This window comes from Cajanus cajan, chromosome 5 (assembly GCF_000230855.2).
Source record: "Cajanus cajan strain Asha chromosome 5, NIPB_CcT2T_4, whole genome shotgun sequence".
Taxonomy (NCBI): domain Eukaryota; kingdom Viridiplantae; phylum Streptophyta; class Magnoliopsida; order Fabales; family Fabaceae; genus Cajanus; species Cajanus cajan.
In genome coordinates, this window is record NC_138521.1 from 29,580,581 (window position 1) to 29,608,395 (window position 27,815).

The 27,815-nt window shown below is 29.2% G+C and overlaps 2 protein-coding genes across 4 annotated transcripts; both read left to right on the plus strand.

The window, feature by feature from the left end:
- Window positions 1-415: 415 nt before the first annotated feature.
- LOC109794105 (protein MID1-COMPLEMENTING ACTIVITY 1) lies at window positions 416-6,406 on the plus strand. 3 transcript variants are annotated; one of them, XM_083075190.1, is made up of 9 exons: window positions 416-693; window positions 818-924; window positions 1,260-1,709; window positions 3,211-3,620; window positions 3,902-4,002; window positions 4,834-4,905; window positions 5,324-5,430; window positions 5,806-5,905; window positions 6,109-6,406. In XM_083075190.1, the coding sequence occupies exons 3-9, from the start codon at window positions 1,290-1,292 to the stop codon at window positions 6,159-6,161; spliced, it is 1,263 nt and encodes a 420-aa protein (XP_082931316.1). In that variant the 5' UTR covers window positions 416-693; window positions 818-924; window positions 1,260-1,289; the 3' UTR covers window positions 6,162-6,406. The 3 variants fall into 3 exon arrangements, with proteins under 3 accessions (XP_082931316.1, XP_082931314.1, XP_082931315.1); XM_083075189.1 differs by having other exon boundaries at window positions 418-693; window positions 1,273-1,709; XM_083075188.1 differs by having other exon boundaries at window positions 416-924.
- A 15,533-nt stretch (window positions 6,407-21,939) lies between these two features.
- LOC109794994 (SKP1-like protein 1A) lies at window positions 21,940-24,000 on the plus strand. Its single transcript, XM_020354389.3, has 2 exons — window positions 21,940-22,331; window positions 23,567-24,000. Exons 1-2 carry the CDS (start codon window positions 22,041-22,043, stop codon window positions 23,738-23,740), a joined length of 465 nt encoding a protein of 154 aa, XP_020209978.1. The 5' UTR covers window positions 21,940-22,040; the 3' UTR covers window positions 23,741-24,000.
- The last annotated feature ends 3,815 nt before the right edge of the window (window positions 24,001-27,815 follow it).

A 27,815-nucleotide genomic window follows, 5' to 3' on the forward strand; every position in this document is an offset into this window, starting at 1 on the left:
TTTAAAACAAATAATTTATATTATAATATAATATTTTTATTTATTAATAATTATTTTAAAATTTTAATTTATAAATAATTATATAAATAAAAATTTAATAAGATGAAAAATTTAAAAAAATCTCTAAAAATATTTGTATCGATGAAAAGTCCTTAATAACATTCTTTTACATAAAATAAAAATTGATGAAAAATATTATTAATTTTATAAAGTATAAATAAAAAATATTATATTAAAAACAAATATAATATTTATTTTAATTTTTTAATATAATATTTATTATGAAATTAAAGAAGTATAAGGAGGGGAAAAAAAAAGCAAGGGTAAAAGACAGGTAGGTGGCGTGGCACTAGTTATTTTTGAGTTACATCAGAGCAGGAAGAAAGCTGAAGCAGTTACTCATTAACGCATAATTGGCTCCATGTCGGTTTCAACTACCAGCAGCTGTTGCTACGCTATTCGTAAGACTGTGTTTGGATTAGTTTCTAAGTTTTCTCCCCGAATTAACTTCCAAACAAACTCAAACGTAAGACCTTTTACACTTCCACTGTCGCTGTCGGGTAACTGCGTTTCGATGGAGCTGCGCACCACACACAATACAATCGCTTACTCTCGATTCCAAGCCACAGCAACAAAACCTTCTTCACGCAAACCAATGCTTGCCATTGCTTCAACGTTGTTCTTGTGTAGCGTGTCAGTTTTTCTTCTTCTTTTTCTTAACGATTGTTTTGCTTCGCTTGTTTAAACTTGCAAAGTGATCCGTTCCGTTACGCGTTGTGACCATGAAGCCTTGAATTGCATTTGCCACGTGTTGCAGTGCAGTGCCAGAGCCTTGAAGGACAATGCTGTTTCCCATAAGGGAGAACGCCATGCAGGGGAAGATGTCAAAGGCTTGAGATGCCAATGTTGTTTGCATAATCAAAGGTAATGAAATGAAATCTGGTGTTTAAGTCTGAATTGGTTTTAATTTTAGGACGAAACTTAGGTAGTACTGTTGCTATTTTTTTTTTCTTTTTTTAAATCAGAATTGGAGTTTCAGCTCGACAATTATCATTTATTGATGTCTGCATTAAATGTAAAAGTATATTAATCAGGTGAAAGTTTATCTCATATTGGAAAACAACATCAATTGTATCTATGCAACTATATCTAAGTTTTGTCCAAAAATATGTTATGTGACGTGCACCATAAAAAAAAATCATTACAAGTTATTTTTTTTTTAATGTTTGGAATTGGAACTGTGATGTGAGGTGATGTAGATGGATATTTTAGGTTGATTTGGAGAGAGCATGAACATGGCATCTTCATCATGGGAATATTTTGGGGAGCTTGCAAATGTGGCTCAACTAACCGGTATAGATGCGGTGAGGTTAATTGGGATGATTGTGAAAGCTGCAACTACAGCACGGATGCACAAGAAGAATTGCAGGCAGTTTGCTCAGCATCTGAAGTTGATTGGGAACTTGTTGGAGCAGCTCAAGATCTCGGACCTTAAGAAGTACCCCGAAACACGGGAGCCTCTGGAGCAGCTAGAAGATGCCCTTAGAAGGTCTTATATTTTGGTCCATAGTTGTCAGGACCGCAGCTATCTTTATTTGCTGGCCATGGGATGGAACATTGTTTATCAATTCAGGAAGGCTCAGAGTGAAATTGACAGTTACTTGCGCCTTGTTCCTCTCATTTCGCTAGTCGACAACGCTCGAGTGAGGGTATCTTCTATTCCTTTGCTGTGCTTGATTGTCTTAGCAGACTATCATTTAGGCCTAGTTGTGAATGGTGTTATGAATATTGTTTGGCCACAGTTTAAAGGTTGTTGTATCACTCAATACTCATTGGAATTGTTCTTTGAACATCTTAGTTGCTATTGATCAATCATCTAAGGTTATGTCTACTTCAAATTGTTTGCACAAAGTCATCTTTGCTAGGTTGCCATTAATTTGATTTATGAGGGGAAATTTAAATATTGTCTAGGGATATAATTCAGGCAGGTCATCTGCCAAAATCGATAAAGAAAGAACTAACTCCACTTTTGGCTCATTTACAACATTTGTTGAAGGTTATTGCCATCTTCTTTAGCAATCTAATGAAATGGGAAGTGTTCATAAAAGGCTCCCAGCGGCTCAACTAGCACATAGATAGGTAGGTGCTTGAACCAGCCTAGGCCCAGTCAGAGAGTCCAAAGGCTGAACTGAAGATGTCTTCGGGCGGCCACACGTGAGTTTAGAGGGAGAAGCTCATTACTGGAAGGTTTAATAGGGGCTAAGATTGTAGCCAAACAGATAGGAGTCAGAAGGGGATTTGTCCCGTTGACTGAACCTGAAAAATAACTAGAAACTCTCCCTGTTGATGCATAATTAGGGGTTAGTTCTCCTAGTTAATTAAGCAGGGGAATTAATTAATCTTGACAAGTCCTGTCATTGCTTTTTGCCTTGAACCAGATTGAGGTTGGGTAAATGAACCTGCATAACAGCATAGTTAAATCCAGTGGGATAACGTCTTCAAGCTGCTAGGGATGATGGAGCCTGACAATACTGGTGAGGTTGCATGGGCTTATGCTGAGGTTGACTGTGGTACAGGGAGTAATCCCTAGCACTTGGTGGAAGATTCGTGTTACTGGAATAAATAAATGACCTAAACTTGTTATCCTTCCTATTCCACTTGTTTGCTGATGGCCCGGATAGTTTGTTCTTTGATTGGTTACAGCAGTCAAGTTGGAATATTGATGTACTGCATAGCAAGTGTATAATCCTGGCTTGTTAAATTTAGTGTCCTATGCAAGTAAGTGGCATGTGCTGAATCTGTACAGCAAGCCAACTCAAAAAAGGGCAGTGTGCTAGAATATAAGAAATATGAATTCGTAAGGATCCATCATCCATTTAGAGTACTTGTCTCAACGGGATTTGAACAACCACTCTTACTGAACTCAATTTATTGAGATTCATATGTAGAGATGAATTATGTCTGATCCTTCCACATATATTCAAAAATCACAACTATATCCCTTGATGCTTATTATTTTCACTACATGCTATAAGGCAGCATTTTAATGTAATGTAGAACTCCATCCCTTCATGCTTTGTATTTGCGAATTTCTGAACATTTCCAAAGGCTGATCTACATTTTATAGTAACTTGCACGGAGACATTTGGGTTCATAATTTTGTTAGAATACTGCTAAGTGTTAACAACTGTTGCTTTTTGGAATATTCAGGAGAGACTTGAAATTATTGAAAAGGATCAATGTGAGTATTCATTGGATGATGAGGAGCAAAAGGTGCAGACTGTTATTTTGAAACCTGAGCCTGACAAAGGTGATGCTGTGGTGCTGAAGAAAACTCTTTCCTATTCTTACCCCAACTTTTCTTTCACTGAAGCCCTTAAAAAAGAAAATGAAAAGCTTCAAGTAGAGCTGCAACATTCACAAGCAAATATGGATATACATCAGTATGAATTCATTCAACATTTATTAGATTTCACAGAAGTTGCAGCTCATTATCATCCTGAAAAAAGTCATAAGACAGTAGAGTACAGTGGCTACAGTTATTCTGATGTCAATGGTGACAAAACTCATTCTTCTGATGAAAAAGTTCACAAAATGAATGATACTCTTTCCAGATCAAGGTAATTTTATCACTTTTGACCAACATTAAAGTAGTTAAATGAAATTTTAGCATTACACATATGATCCCTACGATGACTCAACGTTTTTCTTTAGTTATTACTCTGACCAACTTACACAACGTTAAGTATCCTGCTGTCCTGCTTCCTCCCCTCCACCCTTTTGTTGTGTTTTCATCCTGTCAATAATGGCTTTTTTTATATATAAAAAAGTATTTTTACCCTTATAATTACTAACTTATATTGAATTGAATCTGATGCTTCATTTGCCTGGGCTCAAACAGATCATCAGTTTCAGAAAAGGATCTGCTATCAACTGGAGGTTCATATCATCAGGAAGATTGGCATACTGATTTGCTTGCTTGTTGTTCTGAACCTTATCTTTGTATGTTCATCCACCTTAATTTGATTTTCTTTAGTTTGGTCAGCTACAATAGAATAATTTCTTTCTCTACCCAGATAGTTATGACAAGTACATTCTGGTTCACTGTATCTGTAGCCTTATTAACCAAAATGACATCCTTTTACTTTTTGCTTGAGTTAGTACTTAGTAGTACTGTAGTGTTATACAGCCCTTTATCATGAATGGCGCAACAAAACCCCTAAGTCACATATCTGATAATTTGTACCGGTATATAGATTGGTTTTGATTTTTCGGTATATTCCCCACCTATTATCCTTTGTCTTCATACATAATCTTATACTCAGCGAGCCTCTTGAGGTGCATGAGAATTTGATGTTTGGGAAATAGGATAGAGGTGGTATACATGATGTGCGTGAAATATTTGTGTTGGTGGACAACTATTTCACTGTGAAGATTGAATGAGGCTAGAAGTTAGTAGTGGTAATTGTTGCATCTGCACTTCCTTTCTCATTTTCCTTATGTGTGAAATCATAATATTTGTATAGGTGTAGTTTAATAAGCCCCTTTTCTTTCAAACAAGTTATTGAGAGAGAAGTCAAAAAACTATTAGAATCCAATTGTATGCTATGGACTCAAGTTCCAATTGGAAGTATGAGAAGGCTTTGGGCTCTCCAACTACAAAAGCTAGTTTTTGTGGTGTGGTCTCTCAAGGTTCTAAATTTTAATCAATACAATAAAGGAGGTTCAGCTTTTAGCATCACTGGAAATGAAGAGAACGGGGGGGCGGGAATCTCAACAGAGCCCTCCAATCATGTTGTGCTTTTCTTCTTAAGTGGACAATTTGATTTGCAGGTATAAAGACATGCTTCTATCCTTGTGGGACACTGTCAAATATTTCTACTGTTGCAACTAACAGGCCAATATGTAAGTGAGCTATAACGTGTTGTTAGCATCAAAGTGATGAATCTCTATCTGAATTCTGTTTCACTCTGTCGCTAACAAGGCTAGAATTTTACTTAAGTGGATAATAAGATCATAACATTATGCACATTCAGTTTATAATTTTCACCTTTGAAGAATGTCTTTTTGGTTGCTATGACTTCGCCTGAACCTTAAGTGATAAAATAGAAAATCTTGACTTCATCAAATTAACTGAAGCAAGCCCTGTCTACACTTTCTTATATAATTAAGACTGAAGAGGGTAATGTATCTTTGATTTTAACAGTAACGAAGTCTCACCATTCTTAAGATATCATAATAGCTACAGCGCTGGCCTAATTGATTTTTGTCACTTTCTTATATTGAGGCCGTGTTGCTAAATTTCAAATTTGTGGTTTTTCAGCTTCTGCGGAAGTATGTAATGAATTGATGGCATATTCAATAATTTTAACTTGCTGTTGCTATACTTGCTGCATAAGGAGGAAGCTTCGGAAGATGTTCAACATCAGGGTAATTCTTCCTTCTTTTCGCATAATTTTTTATTCTATGATGAAAGATTTATTCTTATTGTTCAGAGGATATACTTAAAACACTATTTTAGTAAACGTGTCTGGGGGCTATTGGCTAATATATCTAGACTCTCATGTATTCAACTATTCAGTATTTTTACTTGCTGTTTCTTGGCTTGTGGAAATTTATACCGACTCTGATATGGTTTAAATGGATCCTGATTGTCCAATTTTCAAGGCGACTTACAAATATATAAATGTTAAGGTTTGAGTTATCTTTGGAATTTAGTGTTATATGGAGACTTTTTTTTTTTTTTGGTTTTTTTCATTTTCTGGTATGTTTTATGTTTCATTAGCTATTGACATTCTATGGCAGGGGGGCTTTATTGATGATTTTCTTTCTCATTTGATGTGTTGCTGTTGTGCCCTTGTGCAAGAATGGAGAGAAGTGGAGATCCGTGAGGCTAGTGGGACTGGTATGATTTCATTCAGATTTCTCAACATTTAAGGCATTGAAATCCTTTCCTTTACTCAGCAAAATCATTGAATTGGATCCAGCTTGGTGTTATAGATTTCAATTTTACTATGGCATTTTCTGTTGCCTTTATATAGCACTACATGTTGATTGATTGGTGCTCAAACTGCATGTAAATTGTATTTTTGTTAAACCATTTTGCAGGTCCTGAGAAGACCAACACAAGACCTCCACCCTCACAGTACATGGAATCATAAGTGACAAAATGATACTGAAATTTGATTGTGTAGGGTATTATAACCATATAAATTAGAGGCAATTGGCATTAGAACTGTACAGGAAGCCAGGGCCTATGTATTTTGATTCTGAGATTCTCACACCACCTGGCATCAATTACCCAAATGTAAAGTAGTTTTCTGTTTTAAGTTCTCAAAAGAAAAAGTACCCTACAGGGCATTATAATCTTTTTAACTGATTTAATATAGTTTTTTTTTTGTCCATATTTATACATTATCTACCGATAATTAAGAACTAATTTATGTTATTCAAAAGTGACTTGTGTTAATAAAGTTAGAGTTAATTTTTGACATTTTTATCATCACCGTTGAATGATATTTTCACTTTCACTGGTTCATAAGACTATGCTTAACTGATCCCACCCACTTTTCCACTTCAATCTACTTGTTATTAGCCAAAAAATTTTCAAATGATAATAAATTAATCTTCCTTAATACTAGCTTTCGTTATTGATTATTTATTCAATAATAGATTAAATGCAATAAGGATTGATGACTCACATGGTTTAGTTAGAAAATTCATGATTTTTTTGGTCAATAAAAAATATGGATCGATTATTATAAAATATTATTTTCATTAAAAACTTTATAAAGATAAAAAAGTAATCTGACCAGTATAAAATGTGATAAATCAATGAAACATCCTCCCTATATAAATTAAAATAAGTTAATAATTATTTGATTGAAAAATTCTATCTTCTTTAACCTCTCATTATAACGATCTATTATGACTTCTATGCTAAACAACTCAACAATTAACTTAATATCATATATTGGAATAAATACAATATTGCATACAGTAATCTTGTATATATATATATATATATATATATATATATAAAACTAAGTTGTCAATCAAACAACTATAACTATCTATACAAAAATTCACCACCAATAGATAGTCAACAAAACATCTAGCTCTAACACTACTGTGTGACCTCTACTGTGACACTCTCGCCTTGTCCTTGTCCTATTCTTGTAATACTCCATTTTTCAAAATACTATTATTATTATTATTATATAATATTTGGTCAATATTATTTTATTATTATAAGAGAATATTATTTTACGTTTTAAATAATTATTTTGCACGTATTAAATTAGTATTTTTATTAATATTTTAAATAATTATTTGTATGTTATAAGGGATAATTTAGGAGTCGATTAATTATATATTTTATTATAAAATCTAAAAGGTTGATTTTATAAGATATTTTGATTTTGATATTGAAATTATATTATTATATTTTGGATAAAAAAATATATTATTATTATTATAATAGAGAAAAATTGTTTTATATTATATATATATTTATTTTATTTAATTATTTTGGGGAATAAAGAAGCGGATTGGGAAGAGAAGGAAAATGGGTTAGGTTGATCTAGCTCAGTGGATTATTTTTAAGAAAGGGGTCAAACAAAGTTAACCTTATCTACCTCATTTGCGTTTTGAAGGGTTAAGAAAGAAAGAGAGGAGAAACAAGAGAGCTCAAAGGAAGAGTGCTAAAAAATAATCTCAAATTGCTTCTGGATTATTCTGTTTAACACAATCAAGTACGGGGGAAAGAGTTTATTTGTATGCAATGTCACATGAGGGAATGGGTAGAGGAATTTTGTAGGACTATTAGTAAATTTACAATTGTTTTTGTTTGAAGAATCGATGATTCCATTTAATTCTACGTGTATTGAGGATTAAGAATATGCGAACAATTAGTGAAGATGATGATCTGGGAGAGAGAACAAAATTATAAAAAAGTGTCTGTGAGTTAGGTTTTGAAAAATTTTGGTTTTGATGATTCAATCGAGTTTTATATTGATTTATAAAGGTGGTTGTTATATTATTTGATAAAATTGATGATCTAGAGGATTATTGGATTTATTGGGATGTATTTTGTAAGTTAGGGTTCTTGTAGATTAATAAGCACCTTTAATTATATGAATGAATGAGTAATTGAGAGATTTTACTTATGGATGTACCTTAGTATTTTTGTAATATCTTTCTGTGTGATAAACCAAATCAATTTTCATTTATTGGGTTAGAAATTAGACACTTGAGACTATAATTTAGACTCTAGAATCATGTAAGAATGTTAAGAATTGATTGAGTTATGCAAGTTATAAGTTCAATCTCCATTATAGTGTGCGGAATATTAAGTTTTGTGTTGTTAGCCATGCAAGGTGACCTTAATGACATTTTTAGGCTTCATGTTCTTTACAAAAGTTGTATCTTTGTGTGTTATATTTCTAATGGCTTTGGAATCAATCCAAAAGGATGTGTATAACTCAAGTTATGGTCAAAATAGTGAGTAGAGGTCAAACTGTCAGGATTTTACAGTGCCCAATGCGGGTATTCTATTTTAGTTTGCATTTCTTACGTTTTGGGACCCCTTTTTTGGCATGTTTGTGATAATTTATAATTTCTTAGTGATGCTTTATAATACTTATGATATGATTGACTGAGTTTGATGTGAGATTGTGAAATATGGTATTATATTGATGGATTTTGGTGATGATTGTGAATCCAGTAATGACTATTGTACGAAGAGGTATAAATGGTGTGTGCTGGATGGAATGTAAATTAACTGCGTATGAGGAGGTTGTGCAAGATATGTGAATGAATTATTGTGGAAATGTTAGTTATGCATGTGATGTGGAGTTGAATTGTGAACTGTGATGTGATGATTGAGCACAGTCCTATGCGTGACATCAGGCTATAAAGGCATGCACGTGATACGGTGCTATTTATGTGTTGTTGTGGGCATGGTCGTATGTGTGATACATTACTAGATGTGTGATGCGTCGGTATAGTCGTATGCATGATATCAGTGTCGCTAGTGGAATGCATTGGCACAATCGTGTGCGTACATGATGTTGAGTGTGTGATGCGATAAAAGGGGTGTGTACATGATATGGTGTTGGATGTGTGAAATGGTGTATATGTGCAATCTTTTTATATGTACATATGTGGATTGTGATGAGATGATAAAATTTGTGGATTGTGATAAGATGATGGAATATGTGGATTTGAGAAATATTACAAGAAAATTGTCATATAGTAACACACACCTTATAGTGACATAATACATATTACTAAAAACTACTTTTACCCATTCAATAAATAAAATATATGTTGGTATATTGTTAAAAAGTGTGGGTATAGACTACAGTAACACACAAAATATGTTGTTAAATCTCATTCAAAATTAACACTAAAATTGTATGTAACTATATGTCAAATAGATATATATCTACATATATTGTACCTATAGTGACACTTTTTATATGTCACTATATATAACATTTCTTGTAGTGAAATGATGTTGAACATGTTTGAATGATGAATGTTGTGTTTATGGATTATATTGCTTTGAGATTGTTTCATGGAATTTCGTGATATATTTTCTATATAAATATCTTTTTTTCTCACCGTACGTTTGTGGTTGTTTTTAGGCGAGGAAGATGTGGACATGAGTGACATTCAAGGCGCCAATAATTAAGTCATGGGAGTGCTCTGATAGTGTGACATTGGGGCAAGGGTCTTCTAAGACTTTAATTTTTATTGTAATTAGAGTTTTTACATTTCCTTTGAAACTATTTACGAACTTATTTGCTTTCTAAATTTTATTTTAAATTGATTGGATATTGGAAATGTATTTTCTTTTGGAGATGTGAACTATTTTACCCATATTGGAGTAACATTTCTTTATATCATTTTATACATGTATTGGGCTAGAATGGGTGTCACAACTCTCATACCACGTATGATCATCATAGTCCAAACTACATGGAAACACGTAAGGGTAAGCTAGGAAAAAGAAACAACACACACACACACACACACACACATATATATATATATATTTATTTATTTATATTTATATACAACATAGGAACATCACATTATCATCTCATCTTTGATAACACAACAATAAAGCATCATAGTATACAACACAGATCAACATAATGCAACTTTGATTCGACACAATCACATTTTATCATAATTCAACACAATATATGGACAACATAATCAACTCAACACATCATATGCTCAACACAACAACTATATGCGTCATCACGCATTTCAACTAGGAGATCTCCTACAACACAGGATGATCTTTTCGGGTTTGTTAGATCAACAACAAATTGGATATAAATCCACAACACAACAACTCCATTTTTTGAATGTTGCCACTTAAATAAGGAAGTATAGTATTGATGTCAGGATATTATAACTGGATACGAGCCTACCACGATAATAACTAACTTAACTAAGCCTCCAGTGGGATTAACCCACCAACTATCCTCCAAATATGACAACCTTCCAATACTCGATTAAGAACTAAGTTTCTGACTTCGTATTTTACTCAATTTGTCACTTGTAATCAATATAGTTTGACTTGACCCCTAAACTATGATCATTTCATACATGTGTGTCTCGACCTTGCCCACACACGATACCAACATAGTCCTAGAGGAGAGACAACACAGTATCCACTTTAAGGGTTAACATCCCAAAAAGGATTTTTTCAACAAATTGGGCTTTTGGAGCACCACAACACATTATCTACACAATGGGATATGCAACTTTTGAAAATATCTTTTCTAGTCCTAAGTGGTCAACACAGTTCAACAAGACAGTAGCTCACTATAATTTTCAACACAACAACTCAATCAGCACAACTTTTCAACTCATATCACCATCACCATAACTCATTTACAACAATATGATTAACATGCATCTCAACAACACATCAACATTATTTATAAAATTCTAACATAGCTACGCAATTTCACAACATATTACTCGACTCAACTTTCAATTTTATATCATGTCAACTTAAACAACATACATCTTTACAACATTAACATCTTAAGAAAACAACGTCATAAATCAACTTAAGCAACTAGAACAACTTACAACTTAATTATCTTTCAATAACTAATACAACTTAACCAAATCATTTATTATGAAATGACAACCTTCACATAAAATAGTTCATAGGGAGTTCTACTACTCCTATCATGCTCATCTTTTACTCTTATGAAAGACATAAAGATTTCCTACAAATTTTATGAAGAACTCAGGTTTTAATTCATCATCTATCATATTGAAAATTATAAAAATTGGAACAGTTGGCTAAATGTTGAAGCTTGACCTTTGCTCACTAAAATGGTCATAATTGGAGTTTTATACCTCTTTTTTAGCTGATTCTAAAGACATTGAAAAACTAACATCCAAGGCTACAACTTTTATTAAGACAACAAAGTCTAATTTGAAAAGCACCTAACCGTTCATTCGTTCCAAAATCGCTTAGCAGATTCTTTCTAAAAACACACTTAATTTTGGTATCCAAAAAACGCTCAACGATTTCTAAACTACTCAGCGATTTTCTTTTAGAGACACCCCTTATTTTCCATATGCAAAAGTGCTCAATGATTCCTAAATTGCTCAGCAATTTTCCTAATAGAGACTCACTTATTTCCAATACACAAAAAACACACAATGATTTTCAAGCTGCTCAATGGTTTTCTTCTAGAGACTCACCTATTTCCAAGATGCAAAAAGGTGATCAACAGTTTCTAAACCGCTTAGTGGTTTCATGATAGAGACCACTTTTGTTTTTTGTGATTTTGGCTCTCCACACCTAAAACCCAAACAATCCTAACATGCAATAGTATAAAAAACACATATGCATCAAAATCAATTCATTTCTAGCCACAAAACAACACGCAATAATAACTTTACCAAAATCATCAATTCACGTTAACATGCATCAAGAATGCCCAACTCAACACACTCATTTTTCCTTCAAGATTCAACCATCTAGTCAGAATTTCTATGAATCAAACGTTTTCTTGCAACAATTTCATAGAAAACAAGTTTAGCTTCCCTCACCTCAATTTCAAGCTCTCTGAGGAAGAAGAAGAGAACGGAGAAGAGCTTTAGCTACTTAAATGAAGGAAAGAGGGAGGGGGAGAAGAAGCAACCCTGAGCTTCTAAGGTAACACCTCACCACCATCACAACTTGCTTTTCCTCCTTCACGGTTCAATCACATAGCTCTCAACAACTCTCAACACTACAAGAAAAATGCTAATTTCTGACAGAAAAGGGTAAATTTCGGACGGATTTTTTTTCCGACGGATTTAAATCCATCGAAAAAAATGGCGTTGGAAAAAAAATCTGTCGAAAATAATTTAATCCGTAAGAAATTTCTGAAGAAAAATTCTGTCGAAAAATTCTGTCAAAAATTATAATTTTTTTTTTAATTTTAATAAATTTATTAATGTAACAGCCTTCATATTTGGCCTCTCAAGGGTTCTATTTCACGACATTTCACTTTTTAGCGTGTTTTATCCATACTTGTGTGACACCCTTACTATCCCAACACATATATCGTAATAACGTAATTAAATTAAGGAAATAATTTTTTTTCAACGTATTGGTAAAAGGGTTCACATGAAAACCTTCACAAATGATCTTCAATGTCCAACATGAATAAAATTTGGAAAATAAAATATAAGAGTTTACAACTTGTTTTTAAAAATAATAACTACAACTCCAAATTCATATAAAAATTTCATATCCTAGAAATTCTCTGCCCCGATGTCACAATACCAGAGCACACCCACAATTCAATAGTTGACATTCTAGATGTCACTCAAAGCCGAATCTTCCTCACCTAAAACATTCACAAATTATACGGTGAGAAAAGAAAACATCTATATGTAAATAACACAAGGAAAAACACAACATAATCTTATCATAACTCATCAATTAATGAAGTCTTTACAAGCATATCCATATATTCTAATTCTATCAATCATATGCATCATATTCACATCACAATTTCACAATCATACCAATCTATCACAAATCTTGCAATTAACACTATGTCAATGGTCACACCACCTCAAGGTCGTGCCACTCTAGACATAAGTGACACGTATTAATTGCCTCACTCATCCCACACTATGCCAGGGGTACGCCATCCCTGTAGCATCATCACTTACCTAGGGTCGTCTCATCCCTGGTCATATGAGTGAGGAACCACAATCGCATCACAATCACAATCATCACAAATATTACTATGTCAAGGTCACGCTACCCTTTTATAGCCTAGGGTCGTGCTCACTCCTGACATAACACTGTGCCAAGGTCACGCTACTCTTTTAGCAGCCTAGGGTCGTGCTCACCCCTAACATAACACTATGCCAAGGTCATGCTACCCTTTTTAGCAGCCTAGGGCCGTGCTCACCCTTGGTCATCAGTACGAGGATCCACAATCACATCTCATTCACATTCCACACATCTCATTTCATAACTCAAATTCCATATTGCATACAGATAAGTCTACACAATATAATGATTCACATACCCATCAAGCAATTCACCATGAATACACATCTATAACAATAATATAATAATATTTGTAAAGTAATATAAAACCCAATAAATCCACCAATTTAATACAATATTAAATCAAATAGTAAAACCTCCAATTTTTCCAAAACCTAACTCACAGGCACTTTTCTACAATTTCGTTCTCTCTTCCAGATCATCATTTTCACAAATTAAATATATATTTCTAATCCTCAATACATACAGAATTTAATGGGATCATCAATTCCTCAAACAGAAACAATTATAAAATTTCCCATAATTCTAAGGGACTTTTTCTCTACCCAATTCCCTCATGTAACTTTACATATAAATCTCCCATAATTCTAAGGGACTCTTTCTCTACCCAATTCCCTCATGTAGCTCTACATATAAATCTCCCATTTTCCCTCGTACCTCGATAAGCTGTAGCTGAAACTAGAGCAGGATCTGATTGGTCTCTTCCTCTGGGTTCCCCTCGGTCTTCAGAGAATGTAGAAGGAAAAGAAGTCAGAACTGAAATGTGTGCTTTTTGGGAGTGTCAGAGCGCTCTATTTATAAGCATCAGAAGTGGCTAGAACGGCTCGTTTCAAATCTGGAACGGTCCGTTCTGGACTCTTACATTATGTGCAAAGTTCACAACCAGAACGGGCCGTTCTCAAACCAGAATGGCCCGTTCTGGGGTTGCATTTAACCCATAAAGACTATATTTGGAATGGCCTGTTCCCAACTAGGGTTATAGGCTTTTTTGGTGGTTTGGAACGCCTCGTTCCCATCTAAAATTTGTAGACAATTTTTGTATTTTGGAACGGCCTGTTCTGGGCTACTAAATCACCCTCGTTTTAGTAGTTTGGAACGTCTCGTTCCAATTTGGGAACGACCCGTTCTGGGCTACTACATAACTCTTTTTGGGCTTTGGGCCTTCACACAATCCGTGAAAATCGGGTTGTTACAACTTACGCAATTTCTGGGAAACTTCCTAGAAGGTCACTCATCCCTATACTACTCCAGGTCAAGCACGCTTAACTGTGAAGTTCTGATGAGTAAGTTACCGAAATGTATATGTATGTTGTCAATATAACTTGTACAAATTAATTCATTTAAGTCATCCTCAAATATACAATCTCATACTTAGGGATGGCAATGGGGCCCCATGGGGGCGGGTAATAGTAAACCCATCCCCGCCCCGCTGAATGAAAATTGGCCCCATACCCACCCCATATCTGCGCGGGTATCCATGAATTTCTTGAATACCCACGGATATCCTCGGATATCCATAGATATTTATAAAATTATTAAAAAAATTTAAAAAATTATATTACAAATAATTTTATGTTTATATTTTAATGTCATTGAAATATTAAAAATAACAATTCAATGTTAATTTTGAACTTTTTTTAACGTTAATTTTGTTGAAATAATAATAAAAATACAAGATAATCAATGACTTAAAATACATCAATCTCATAAGTAAGTTAAAGTCTCATCACAAAGCTACAATAATTCAATCTCATAATTCCAAATGAAAGTAAACAACTTAAAATACATAAATCTTATTAGTTTAATCAAAGCTAGAAAATTAATCAAATTACATCCAACATAATTCTATAAGATGAGAGAGTGTAATTTTAGGGTTATGTGGTACAAGGATAATTAAGATATTTAATAAATAATATCAAATGGGTACCCGCGGGTATGGATATCATCATACCTACCCCCGCCCCATTTATAAACGGGTAAAAAATTATCCGTCCTCATTATCCGCGGGTACCCAGTTAATCTATCCATTTATTATCCGTAGCGGATTTTATCCACAGATACCAGCGAGTGCGGGTATTTTTGCCATCCCTACTCATACTTGTACTATAATAATAATATATAATAATTTTATATTATGAATAATAATAATAATAATAATAATAATAATATATTCAATTATTCTTTATTTATATGTACTTACTTTTATAATTAACATCTACTTATTTCTATTTAAAATTATAATTTAAATTATTTAATTTTATAATTTATAATGATAATATAATTTATAAAATTATAAATATTTAATTATTACATACTTATAAATTAAATTTTAACATTTTAAATAAATTATTAATTAATTTAATATATTTATTTACCTTAAATCAAACATATAAAATTCAAAAAATGTATTTATCCTTGTTTTATTTTCTAATTATCAACCAGTAATAAAATACTAACTTAAAATCTTATCTAATTATATCATAATATTCTCATATCAAATTTAAAACCAAATATTAGTTATACAAAAATATTAAGATCATATAGTAAATTGTCAATAAGATTTTAGTTAAATAATTTAAAATAATTAATGTTTCAATTATATTGTTAATTAGCAAATAATTTATTCAAAAGCTAATTAATTTTTTTATATTAATTATTAGTAAAATTTAATAACTTTTAATTTAACAATTAATTGGATCGATGAAATTGAACACACACTATGAGTTATTGAGCGGAATAACTTTACCAAGAGTTATTTTGTAAATTATCTTAAATCAAACATATAAAATTCAAAAAATGTATTTATCCTTGTTTTTTTTTTCTAATTATCAACCATTAATAAAATACTAACTTAAAAAAATCTTATCTAATTATATCATAATATTTTCATATCAAATTTAAAACCAGCTCTTACATTTTCGACATATATAAATTTGTCAGAAATATTCCATCAATAATATAGATTTTCCTACAAAAAAATTTTCATCAAAAATATAAATTTTCTGACAGATTTAATTTTGTTTTATAAGAAATCATCTTTGATTAATATAACATTTTATATATATGATTTAAGAGTAAAGAATTTTTAATTTAACGGTTGGATTTACAAAATTCACATTTAATATAAAATTATTGAGCGGTGTAATATTTAGTAAAAGTCACATTATATATATATATATATATATATATATATATATATTAAATGTGACTTTTACTAAGTATTATATCGCTCAATAACTTTATATTAAATGTGAATTTTGTAAATCCAACCGTTAGATTGAAAGATCATATCTCTTAGATTATATGTACATAATTTTATATTAATCCAAGATGATTTGATACTTCTTTTTTGTAAAACAAAATTGATGTAATATATTCATTTCAAAATACACTAAAATATGAACACTTTGATTACCTTTCAGTTGTTGTTCAATTTTAACAAAATTTGATATACACGTATAAAGTGATATGAACTTTCAATTTAACGGTTGGATTTACAAAATTCACATTTAATATAAAGTTATTGAACAGTGTAATACTTAGTAAAAGTTATACCGGTATAATTATAATCCCCTATATATATATATATATATATATGTAATTTTAAGCTTATTACTTCTAGAAAATAAAAAAACTTATGTTTTTTCTTCTAAAATATAAAACTACTATTTATGTTAAATAAACTAATATATGCACTAATTATTTAATAGAAAACTCATGAAACACATAAATATGAAAATATTCACACATGAACTTTCTTACTATAATTTTAAAGACAATATACTAACATCTCTAAGTATTTTATAAATATTTAAAAATAAATATTATTTATTTAAAATAATTGTTAAGATCTAAAATATTAATTTTAGAAGGTTTAAATATATTTTAGTCCCTATAAGATGAGTGATTTTGATTTTGGTCTTTGTAAATTTTTTTCTTTAATTTTTATCTTTGTAAGATTTATAAAGATTGTTTCGTACTTGTAAAATGAGTAAAATATTTTTCTTTGATTTTCATCCCTCTAAAATATAAATTCACTAGTTTGATTATTTTAAGGTAGATAAATAATATTTATTTTAAAAAACTAAATTTTTTTTAGAGGTGTTAAATATCAATATGATAATAATACATAATTGTTGTAGATGACACCTAGGATAATTATTTATCTTTTTAAAAAATAAAATAAAAAGTAGTTAAAAATGATTACATAAAAAATAAGAATTAAAAATAAAAATTTCAATTTTAAAAAATGAAAAACAATTTTTTTTACAGAAACTAAAATCAAAACTTATTAATTTTATAAGGATTAAAACCATATTTAAGTCATTTTAAAAAGATAAAATTAAAGAAAAATAGTTTTTAAAAAATAAAATTAAAATTTATTCATTTTATAATATTAAAAACAATATTTATAAATTCAAAAAAGGCGATCATCGGATTCTTGAAGAATTCAAACAAGGGACATTAGGAAGTGTGTTATGGTCTTAAATTTTTTGACGGAAACAAAAATCCGTTGGAAATTTCCGACGAATTCATATTCTCTTCAAAAATTTCCAACAGAAATATAAATTCGTCGAGAATTTTTGACAGAATTTTCTGTAAAAAATTTTCTGTCAGAAATTTCTGACGGATTTATATTTTCAACGAAAAATTTTCGATGAAAAATTCCGTCAAAAATTTCCGACGAAAATATAAATCCGACAGAAATATCCATCGGAAATTTTTCATTAAAAATTTGCATTTTTCTTCTAGTGCAAGTCTAAGAAGAGAAAAAAAAATTTCATTTAAATTTTTAATTCCCACATAGTGAACTATGTTCCTAATGCAAATTTTATTCATTTTTTCTTCAAATATTTATTTTATTTATCTTTGATTTCCTTATTTAAATTTCTTCATCATTTTTTATTCCTTTATATATTTTCCAATCGTTTTTCTTATTTAAATTAATTTGTTCATCTCATTATGATTGTATGAAAAAATTCTGATATTTTCGGTAAACTATTCTATATTTTATCTCTTTTAATTATCTTTATTTTCTTTTTATCTCTTATCCAAATCAAATTCCTTTATCTTTTACATAATTTAAACCTCAATTATCACTTATACGGATTTGGGAAAATAAATTATGATTTAAATAACCCCAAGCGTGTGGTTCAGCGGTATGGGGTTGATCCACGCTTAAGCAAGGTCAGGGGTTCGAATCCTGCCTTGTGTATGCAGCCGCGTTAAATCTTGGGGCCAGCTATCCCACCCTTTGAGGTGCCTCCAACGTAGCGAGGAGATTAGTCACTGCTGTCGGCGGTGGATACTCCAGGAACGAACCTAAAAAAAATTATGATTTAAATATTCTATATCAAATTGAATTATGATTTTTAAGTCAATAAATATATAAAAGTATTTAAGTTAAAGTCATACTTTATAATCATCGTAAAGTATGATTTTTAAATATTTTTTTTATAAGAATTAATAAATTTACTATACTAATAATTTTTTATTGTATAATTATATTATTTTTTATAGTATAAATACATAAACAAAAATTTATTAAGCTTATTAATATTTATATACACATAAATAAATACATAAAAAATAAGATTAGGTGTAATACTTAGTAAAATTTATACTGGTGTAATTATAACCCCCCTCATATATATATATATTAAATGTGACTTTTACTAAGTATTACACCGCTCAATAACTTTATATTAAATGTGAATTTGGTAAATCCAACCGTTAGATTGAAATTTCATATTTATTAGATTATATACACAAAATTTTATATTAATCCAAGATGATTTGATACTTCATTTTTATAAAACAAAATTGATGTAATATATTCATTTCAAAATATACTAAAATATTAACACTTTGATTACTTTCCAATTGTTCAATTTTAAAAAAATTTGATATACACATATAAAGTGATATGAACTTTCAACTTAACGGTTAGATTTACAAAATTCACAATTAATATAAAGTTATTGAGCGGTGTAACACTTAGTAAAAGTTACACCGGTGTCGTTTGAACCCTCCTCATATATATATATATATATATATATATATATATGTGTGTGTGTGTGTGTGTGTGTGTAATTTTAAGCTTATTACTTCTAGAAAATAAATTTTTTTTGTTTTTTCTTCTAAAATCTAAAACTACTATTTATGTTAAATAAACTAATATATGCACTAATTATTTAATAGAAAACTCATGAAACACACAAATATGAAAATATTCACACTTGAACTTTCTTACTATAATTTTAAAGACAATATACTAACATCTCTAAGTATTTTATAAATATTTAAAAATAAATATTATTTATTTAAAATAATTGTTAAGATCGAAAATATTAATTTTAGAAGGTTTAAATATATTTTAGTCCTTATAAGATCAGTGATTTTGATTTTGGTCTTTGTAATTTTTTTTCATCCTTGTAAGATTTATAAAGATTTTTTTGTACTTGTAAAATGAGTAAAATATTTTTCTTTGATTTTCATCCCTCTAAAATATAAATTCACTAGTTTGATTATTTTAAGGTAGATAAATAATATTTATTTTAAAAGCTAAATTTTTTTTAGAGGTGTTAAATATCAATATGATAATAATACATAATTGTTATAGATGATACCTAAGATAATTATTTATATTTTTTTTAAAAAAATAAAAAGTAGTTAAAAATGATTACATAAAAAATAAGAATTAAAAATAAAAATTCCAATTTTAAAAAATGAAAAACAATTTTTTTACATAAACTAAAATCAAAACTTATTAATTTTATAAAGATTAAAGACATATTTAAGTCATTTTAAAAAGATAAAAGTAAAGAAAAATATTTTTTAAAAAATAAAAATAAAAATTATTCCTTTTATAATATTAAAAATAATATTTATAAATTTCAAAAAAAGTGATCATCGAATTCCCGAAGAGTTCGAACAAGGGACATTAGGAAGTGTGTTATGGTCTTAAATTTTTGACAGAAATAAAAATTCGTCGGAAATTTTCGATGGAATCTTCCGTAAAAAATTTTCTGTCAGAAATTTCCGATAAATTTATATTTCCATCAGAAATTTCCGACAAAATTTTCTTTCAAAAATTTTTTATAAAAAATTTTCGACATTTATATTTCCGTTAGAAATTTCTGACGAAAAATTTCTGATAGAAAATTCTATCAAAACTTTTCGACGAAAATATAAATCCGACAGAAATATCCGTAAAAAATTTTTTATTGGAAAATTTATATTTTCTGACAGATTCATATTCGTAAAAAAATTTCCATAAAAAATTTATGATTTTTCTTGTAGTGCAAGTCTGAGAAGAGAAAAAGAAAACTCAAATAGAAGTTCATTTAAATTTTTAATTCTCACATAGTGAACTATGTTCCTAATGCAAATTTTATTCATTTTTTCTTCAAATATTTATTTTATTTATCTTTGATTTCCTTATTTAAATTTCTTCATCATTTTTTATTCCTTTATATATTTTCCAATCGTTTTTCTTATTTAAATTAATTTGTTCATCTCATTATGATTGTATGAAAAAATTCTGATATTTTCGGTAAACTATTCTCTATTTTATCTCTTTTAATTATCTTTATTTTCTTTTTATCTCTTATCCAAATCAAATTCCTTTATCTTTTACATAATTTAAACCTCAATTATCACTTATACGGATTTGGGAAAATAAATTATGATTTAAATATTCTATATCAAATTGAATTATGATTTTTAAGTCAATAAATATATAAAAGCATTTAAGTTAAAGTCAAACTTTATAATCATCGTAAAGTATGATTTTTAAATATTTTTTTTATAAGAATTAATAAATTTACTATACTAATAATTTTTTATTGTATAATTTTATTATTTTTTATAGTGTAAATACATAAACAAAAATTTATTAAGCTTATTAATATTTATATACACATAAATAAATACATAAAAAATAAGAATTAAAAATAAAAATTCTAATTTTAAAAAATGAATTTTTTTTACAGAAACTATAATCAAAACTTATTAATTTTATAAGGATTAAAAACATATTTAAGTCATTTTAAAAAGATAAAATTAAAGAAATTTTTTTTAAAAAATAAAAATAAAATTTATTCTTTATAATATTAAAAATAATATTTATAAATTTCAAAAAAAGCGATCATCGGAAGAGTTCAAACAAGAGACATTAAAAAGTGTATTATAGTATTAAATTTTTGACAAAAATATAAATTTGTCGAAAATTTTTGATAAAATTTTTCGTAAAAAATTTTCTATCAGAAATTTTTAACAAATTTATATTTTTATTAAACTTATTAATATTTATATACACATAAAAAATTTAATCAGTAATGAAGAATAATAACTTATTCTAAATTGTATAATGTTACACATATTTAAAAAAAATATAAGAGATCTTATTAATGATAAAAAGAGATCAATATATAACTCTTCATCCAATTTTTAATATCTTATCTTTAAAAGATTATATAAAAAAAGTACAGTACAGCAAAATCGTGGAAGCCAATGAATGATAGCCACGGAAGGTCAGACGGAAAGGTGGGGCCCACAGTACAGGCTTCTAGTAGCACTATAAATAGAGGAGCCATCGAAGCTGTAACACACATTACAAGTCGCGTTTCACTTCAGAAAACGAAGCGAACCCAATCGAATAGAGGGAAAAAGTTAGGGTTAGGGATTTGCGATTTGGGGCATGGCGTCGAAGAAGATCACGCTCAAGAGTTCCGACGGCGAGGCCTTCGAGGTGGAGGAGGCGGTGGCGCTGGAGTCGCAGACGATTAAGCACATGATCGAGGACGATTGCGCCGACAGTGGAATCCCTCTTCCCAATGTTACCAGCAAGATTCTCGCCAAGGTCATCGAGTACTGCAAGAAGCACGTTGAGGCCACCAATAACGATGAGAAGCCCACTGATGACGAGCTTAAGGCCTGGGATGCTGATTTTGTTAAGGTCGATCAGGCCACGCTCTTCGATCTTATTTTGGTGAGTTTTTTTTTTTTTTTTTTCTGAATCTATTTTGGGCTTTTGTTGTTTAGGGTTTGGGATTGGGGATTTCGGTTTGTTTTGCTTCTCTGGATTTTGTGGTGTTTTGACTTGGGTTTAGGTTTCGATTCGCTTATTTGTTTATTTAAGCGTGAAATTTGGATTTGGATTTTGTTTTGGTGGTTTTTGGTTAAGACGGTGGTGTCGGATTATGAGAGAGGAGTGCGAACGAGATTTTAAACTGGGGTTGTGGAGTCTTTGAACTCTTTGATGTTAAGTGAATGTGACTTTTGAGAGTTTGATAACGTCGAGGTGTTTCCAGAATCGTTGATGTTTGTTTAATCTTTGATGGCCCCATAGTCCTTAATTTTTTAATGTTTTGGTGTTTCTGAAATTGTTTGTGTTGCGGAATCCTTAAAATCTTTGGGTGGAAATAAATGTGGCTTTAGAGATGTCAAAATCCTCGATGTTTTGGTCCTTATTGCCGTTTTGGTCTTTTCAATTTAAAATACACTAAACTTTTATATGATATGATCTCGTTAGTGAGTTACATGCAGGGCTTGAAATTTGTAAGATTGTGATGTGTAATATGGACTGAAAAATTGATTACGAGCAGAGTTCTGTTTTTCCTAGTAAGTTTATGTTTGGTAGATTACACAATATTCTGAAGCAAGTATCAAGGTGTGTCATACTGATTTTAACTTTATGGGTGTATAAGCTCTTCTGTTTACGCAAATTCATTTGTCCATGATCGATTATGGGATGTGTTTTTATGTTATGAATTTCATGAAAATTGTGTTGTGTAAAACTACGGTTGCCTCTCTGCTCTTGATTCATCATTGTTCAATGAATATATTGTTTATACCTATTATGGTTACGGTGTAGTTAAATTCATTGTTCAATGAACATATACTTAATGTGTTACCTATTAAGGAAAAATTTTATGTGTTTATGAATATAAATAAATTAAAGTAAAGTAATTTATGTATTTACACAGTAAAAAATATATTCATTGTTCAATGAATAATGCTACAGGACGTTCATGATGATTTGCGTCCTGTAGTGTTGTGTGTATCATTTGGATGTATTTTTTGCCGTTAAATATCAAGTTTTTTGGTGCTCAGTTCTGTGTGTGTGCGATTCATGTATATTATAATCTCTGATATACTTGTGTTTATGTGAATTAAGGCTGTGCTATTAGTTACTTGATGTGTTATGGAAATTTTCATTTTCAGGCTGCAAACTACTTGAACATCAAGAGCCTATTGGACCTTACTTGCCAGACTGTAGCAGACATGATTAAGGGGAAGACACCTGAGGAAATTCGCAAGACATTCAACATCAAGAATGACTTCACCCCAGAGGAAGAGGAAGAAGTTCGCCGGGAAAACCAATGGGCGTTTGAATGAGTTTTCAAATTCCAATGTTGTTTAAGTCATCTATAGTTGCTAGTTATGTTACTGACTATTTTGTTTGTGTTGACTTATGTTCGCGTATCAGACTTGTGTTTCTTGTTGAACTTAAGGGGCAATCGTGAAATTGTAAGTAATAGTTGAATATGGTGGGCATGCTTTTGAGTCTGGTATGAGGGTAATTCATTGTCAAATGCTTGTTCCTAGTAATTGGTCTCTCTTATATTAATTGAATAGTCGTGTTTGTTCTTTCGTAACTCGTACCTTTTTGTTTGATCTTTCGTAACTCGTACCTTCTTGCGTGCATAGTTGTCTTTACTTGGAACTGTTTCAAATCTCGCTTTCGTCACCACTGACATGAATGAGAGACATTAAGTAAACAAATCATGTGAAGTCATGGTGTTTTTGGTTTGTGGTCTGTACGCGTCTCAATTTATGTGAGAGGTTGAATTGTAAATGGAAATAGGTGAAAAATAACTTTGTTATCCATTCATTGATTATCAATGTTGGTAGGGTTTATTTGGGGCGCATTTTAATACTGAAAAATGTTTGAAGATCTTTTTTTTTAATATCGATTGGCGTAAAAGTCTTCTCGGCATTCTTCTTTCAAAAGTTAAAACTCAAAATGTAATGATGTCTATTTCTTCTTTGTAAGTTCTCTAAGTCTAAATGTTATTTGTTATAGTAAAATGAGTAAGGTATGATTTTGTTTATTTATTTATTTTTTTTAACATTGTAATCTGTGTTTATTAGTATAGAGTAATAATTATTTTTAGTTTCTATAAAATATACGATTAGTTATATGAAAAAATATAATTAATTTTAATTTATATGTAGTTATAAGTAAATATAATTGTCTATAATTATTAATGTGGTTAATATTACTTATTTGTAAAATAAAGTTAATTTCTAATAATACAAAGTTAACTATCATTAAACATTTCAATAAATTAACCACATCAATAATTGTATATAATCAGTTAATCACGTTCATTTATTTTTAATCATATGTGGAACATATTGAAACATGTAATTAACTATATGTGACAGTCAATTCTAATAAACACTTGTAAAACAAAAATATTGAGGTAAAATGCACATGGATTTGTGTTAGAAACTTAATATAATTATTGTAACTTCGATAGATTATTATTATTTTACTCTTAACCATTTTGAAAATAAAATTAACCATATCTATGTATATAATTAACCACAAATTAAGGTAGAAAATTCGAGGACTAGATAAGGTTTGACGTTTCTTTTTTCCACTTGTTTCAACTTTCAATTTTTCAAACCAAAGAAAAAAATTGATACAAGATCTCAGGAAAACATTTCAGGTTAAAAGATATTGTAGATTTTGGTCGAGCTAAAAAAAATGTTTACTTTTAAATCTTGTTCCACCCCTTTTTAATAATTTCACCCTACTTTCAGAAAAAAAAAATTACCTAATTACTCATAACGCCTCCCAACCCCGCTCCCATACACAATAAAAATACATTTCGATTGTGCTTGATACACAATAAAAATATATTTCTCGCTTATATTTTAATTATATATATATATATATATAATAAAAAATTAAATTACATTTTTAATTTCTATATTTTCATTCATTCATAATTTTAATTTTTTTTTATTTTTAAATAGAAACATTTAATCCTTTAATTTTTAAAAATATAAATTTTTGATTCTCTTGTCAAATTGATATTTACTTATTATTAAAATTTAATATTTATTAATATTTAATGATGTGACATTTAGTAACATAATATTTAAAAATAAAAAATATGCAAATAAAATTTTTATTAATAAAATAATTATTTATTACTTGTTAAAATATATATAAATAAAAATATTTTTATATGTTTTTGTTTTAATTTTTTAACCCTTTATGACACGTATATCAAATCATCAGAAAATGTTAAAATTTAATAATGAATAAATATAATAGTATTAAAATTTCATATTTTAAAAATATGAAGACTAAAATTCTCTATTTTAAAATAAAGATATAAAAATTATAGATCAATAAAAATAAGAAAATTAAAAATATAATTGAACCTTTAAAAACATATTTGCATTGTATATGTTGACAAGAAAAACATTTTTTTTTGTTATGTATTCAAATCACACACACAAACACACGCACACTCACGCACGACGGATGCACGCACGGGTACGTACATGCGCGCATACACATACACATACATACACACACACACACAAACACACACACACACACATATATATATATATATATATATATATATACATATATATGAGGAGGGTTCAAACGACACCGGTGTAACTTTTACTAAGTGTTACACCGCTTAATAACTTTATATTAAATGTGAATTTTGAAAATTCAACCGTTAGATTGAAAATTCATATATCTTAGATTATATATATCAAATTTTATATTAATCTAAGATGATTTGATACTTCATTCTCATAAAACAAAATTGACGTAATATATACATTTCAAAATATACTAAAATATGAATACTTTGATTACCTTCAAGTTGTTGTTCAATTTGAACAAAATTTGACATATATAATCTAAGAGATATGAACTTTCAATCCAACGGTTAGATTTTCAAAATTCACATTTAATATAAAGTTATTAAGCGGTGTAAAACTTAGTAAAAGTTACACCGGTGTCGTTTGAACCCTCCTATATATATATATACACCGGTGTAACTTTTACTAAGTGTTACACCGCTCAATAACTTTATATTAAATATGAATTTTGAAAATACAACCGTTAGATTGAAAGTTCATATCTCTTAGATCATATATATCAAATTTTGTTAAATTTGAACAACAACTTCAAGGTAATCAAAGTGTTCATATTTTAGTATATTTTGAAATGTATATATTACGTCAATTTTGTTTTATGAGAATGAAGTATCAAATCATCTTAGATTAATATAAAATCTAAAATATGAACACTTTGATTACCTTGAAGTTGTTGTTCAAATTTAACAAAATTTGACATATATGATCTAATAGATATGAACTTTCAATCCAACGGTTAGATTTTCAAAATTCACATTTAATATAAAGTTATTAAGCGGTGTAACACTTAGTAAAAGTTACACCGGTGTCGTTTGAACCCTCCTATATATATATATATATATAAGATGATTTGATACTTCATTCTCATAAAACAAAATTGACGTAATATATACATTTCAAAATATACTAAAATATGAACACTTTGATTACCTTCAAGTTGTTGTTCAATTTTAACAAAATTTGACATATATGATCTAAGAGATATGAACTTTCAATCCAACGGTTGGATTTTCAAAATTCACATTTAATATAAAGTTATTGAGCGGTGTAACACTTAGTTAAAGTTACACCGGTGTCGTTTGAACCCTCCTCATATATATATATATATATATGGGAGCATATCAAGTGAGAGGAATTTATTATGAGAGGGTGAGAGGGTTAAAATATAACCCTTAGATTAATTTTCTCTCACTTGATTAAATCCCAAATTTTCTCTCACTTGATTAATCTAAGGGTTATATTTTAACCCTCTCACCCTCTCATAATAAATTCCTCTCACTTGATATGCTCCCTATATATATATACTTATCTCGACAGATATACATATTTAAAAAAATATTCTCGTTGAATCATAAAAATAATAGTTTAATATCAATCAAAATAATTGTAATATAATTAACATTTTTAATAGTAATCGAATTAATTATTATACTAATAGCTATTAATTTATATCATAATTAATTTTGATTACTATTAAAAATGATAACTTGTATTATAATTAAATTGATTATTATTAAAAGGAGTAAAATTTATTGTAATTAAATTAATTTCAATTAGAAAGGTCTAGCATTTAATTTTGTTTTATTTTAATTACCTTTTTTAATTAAAATTTATTTAATCATGAATAATTTATCCTTTTCAGTATTAACCAATTTAACTATGATACAAATTACCATTTTTAATACTTATCAAATTAATTATGATATAAATAATTGGTAATTAATATAATAATTAATTCAATTGCTTTTAAAATGTAACTTGTATGGTCATTATT

What these genes read in the sequence shown, in the direction of transcription:
- LOC109794994 (XM_020354389.3), top strand. Translation starts at nt 22,041, where the DNA reads ATGGCGTCGAAGAAGATCACGCTCAAGAGTTCCGACGGCGAGGCCTTC. An exon ending in CGCTCTTCGATCTTATTTTG is followed by an intron (nt 22,332 to 23,566) that starts GTGAGTTTTTTT and finishes TTTCATTTTCAG; the next exon opens with GCTGCAAACTACTTGAACAT.
- LOC109794105 (XM_083075188.1), top strand. Translation starts at nt 1,290, where the DNA reads ATGAACATGGCATCTTCATCATGGGAATATTTTGGGGAGCTTGCAAAT. An exon ending in TCGACAACGCTCGAGTGAGG is followed by an intron (nt 1,710 to 3,210) that starts GTATCTTCTATT and finishes TGGAATATTCAG; the next exon opens with GAGAGACTTGAAATTATTGA. An exon ending in GGAAGATGTTCAACATCAGG is followed by an intron (nt 5,431 to 5,805) that starts GTAATTCTTCCT and finishes ATTCTATGGCAG; the next exon opens with GGGGGCTTTATTGATGATTT.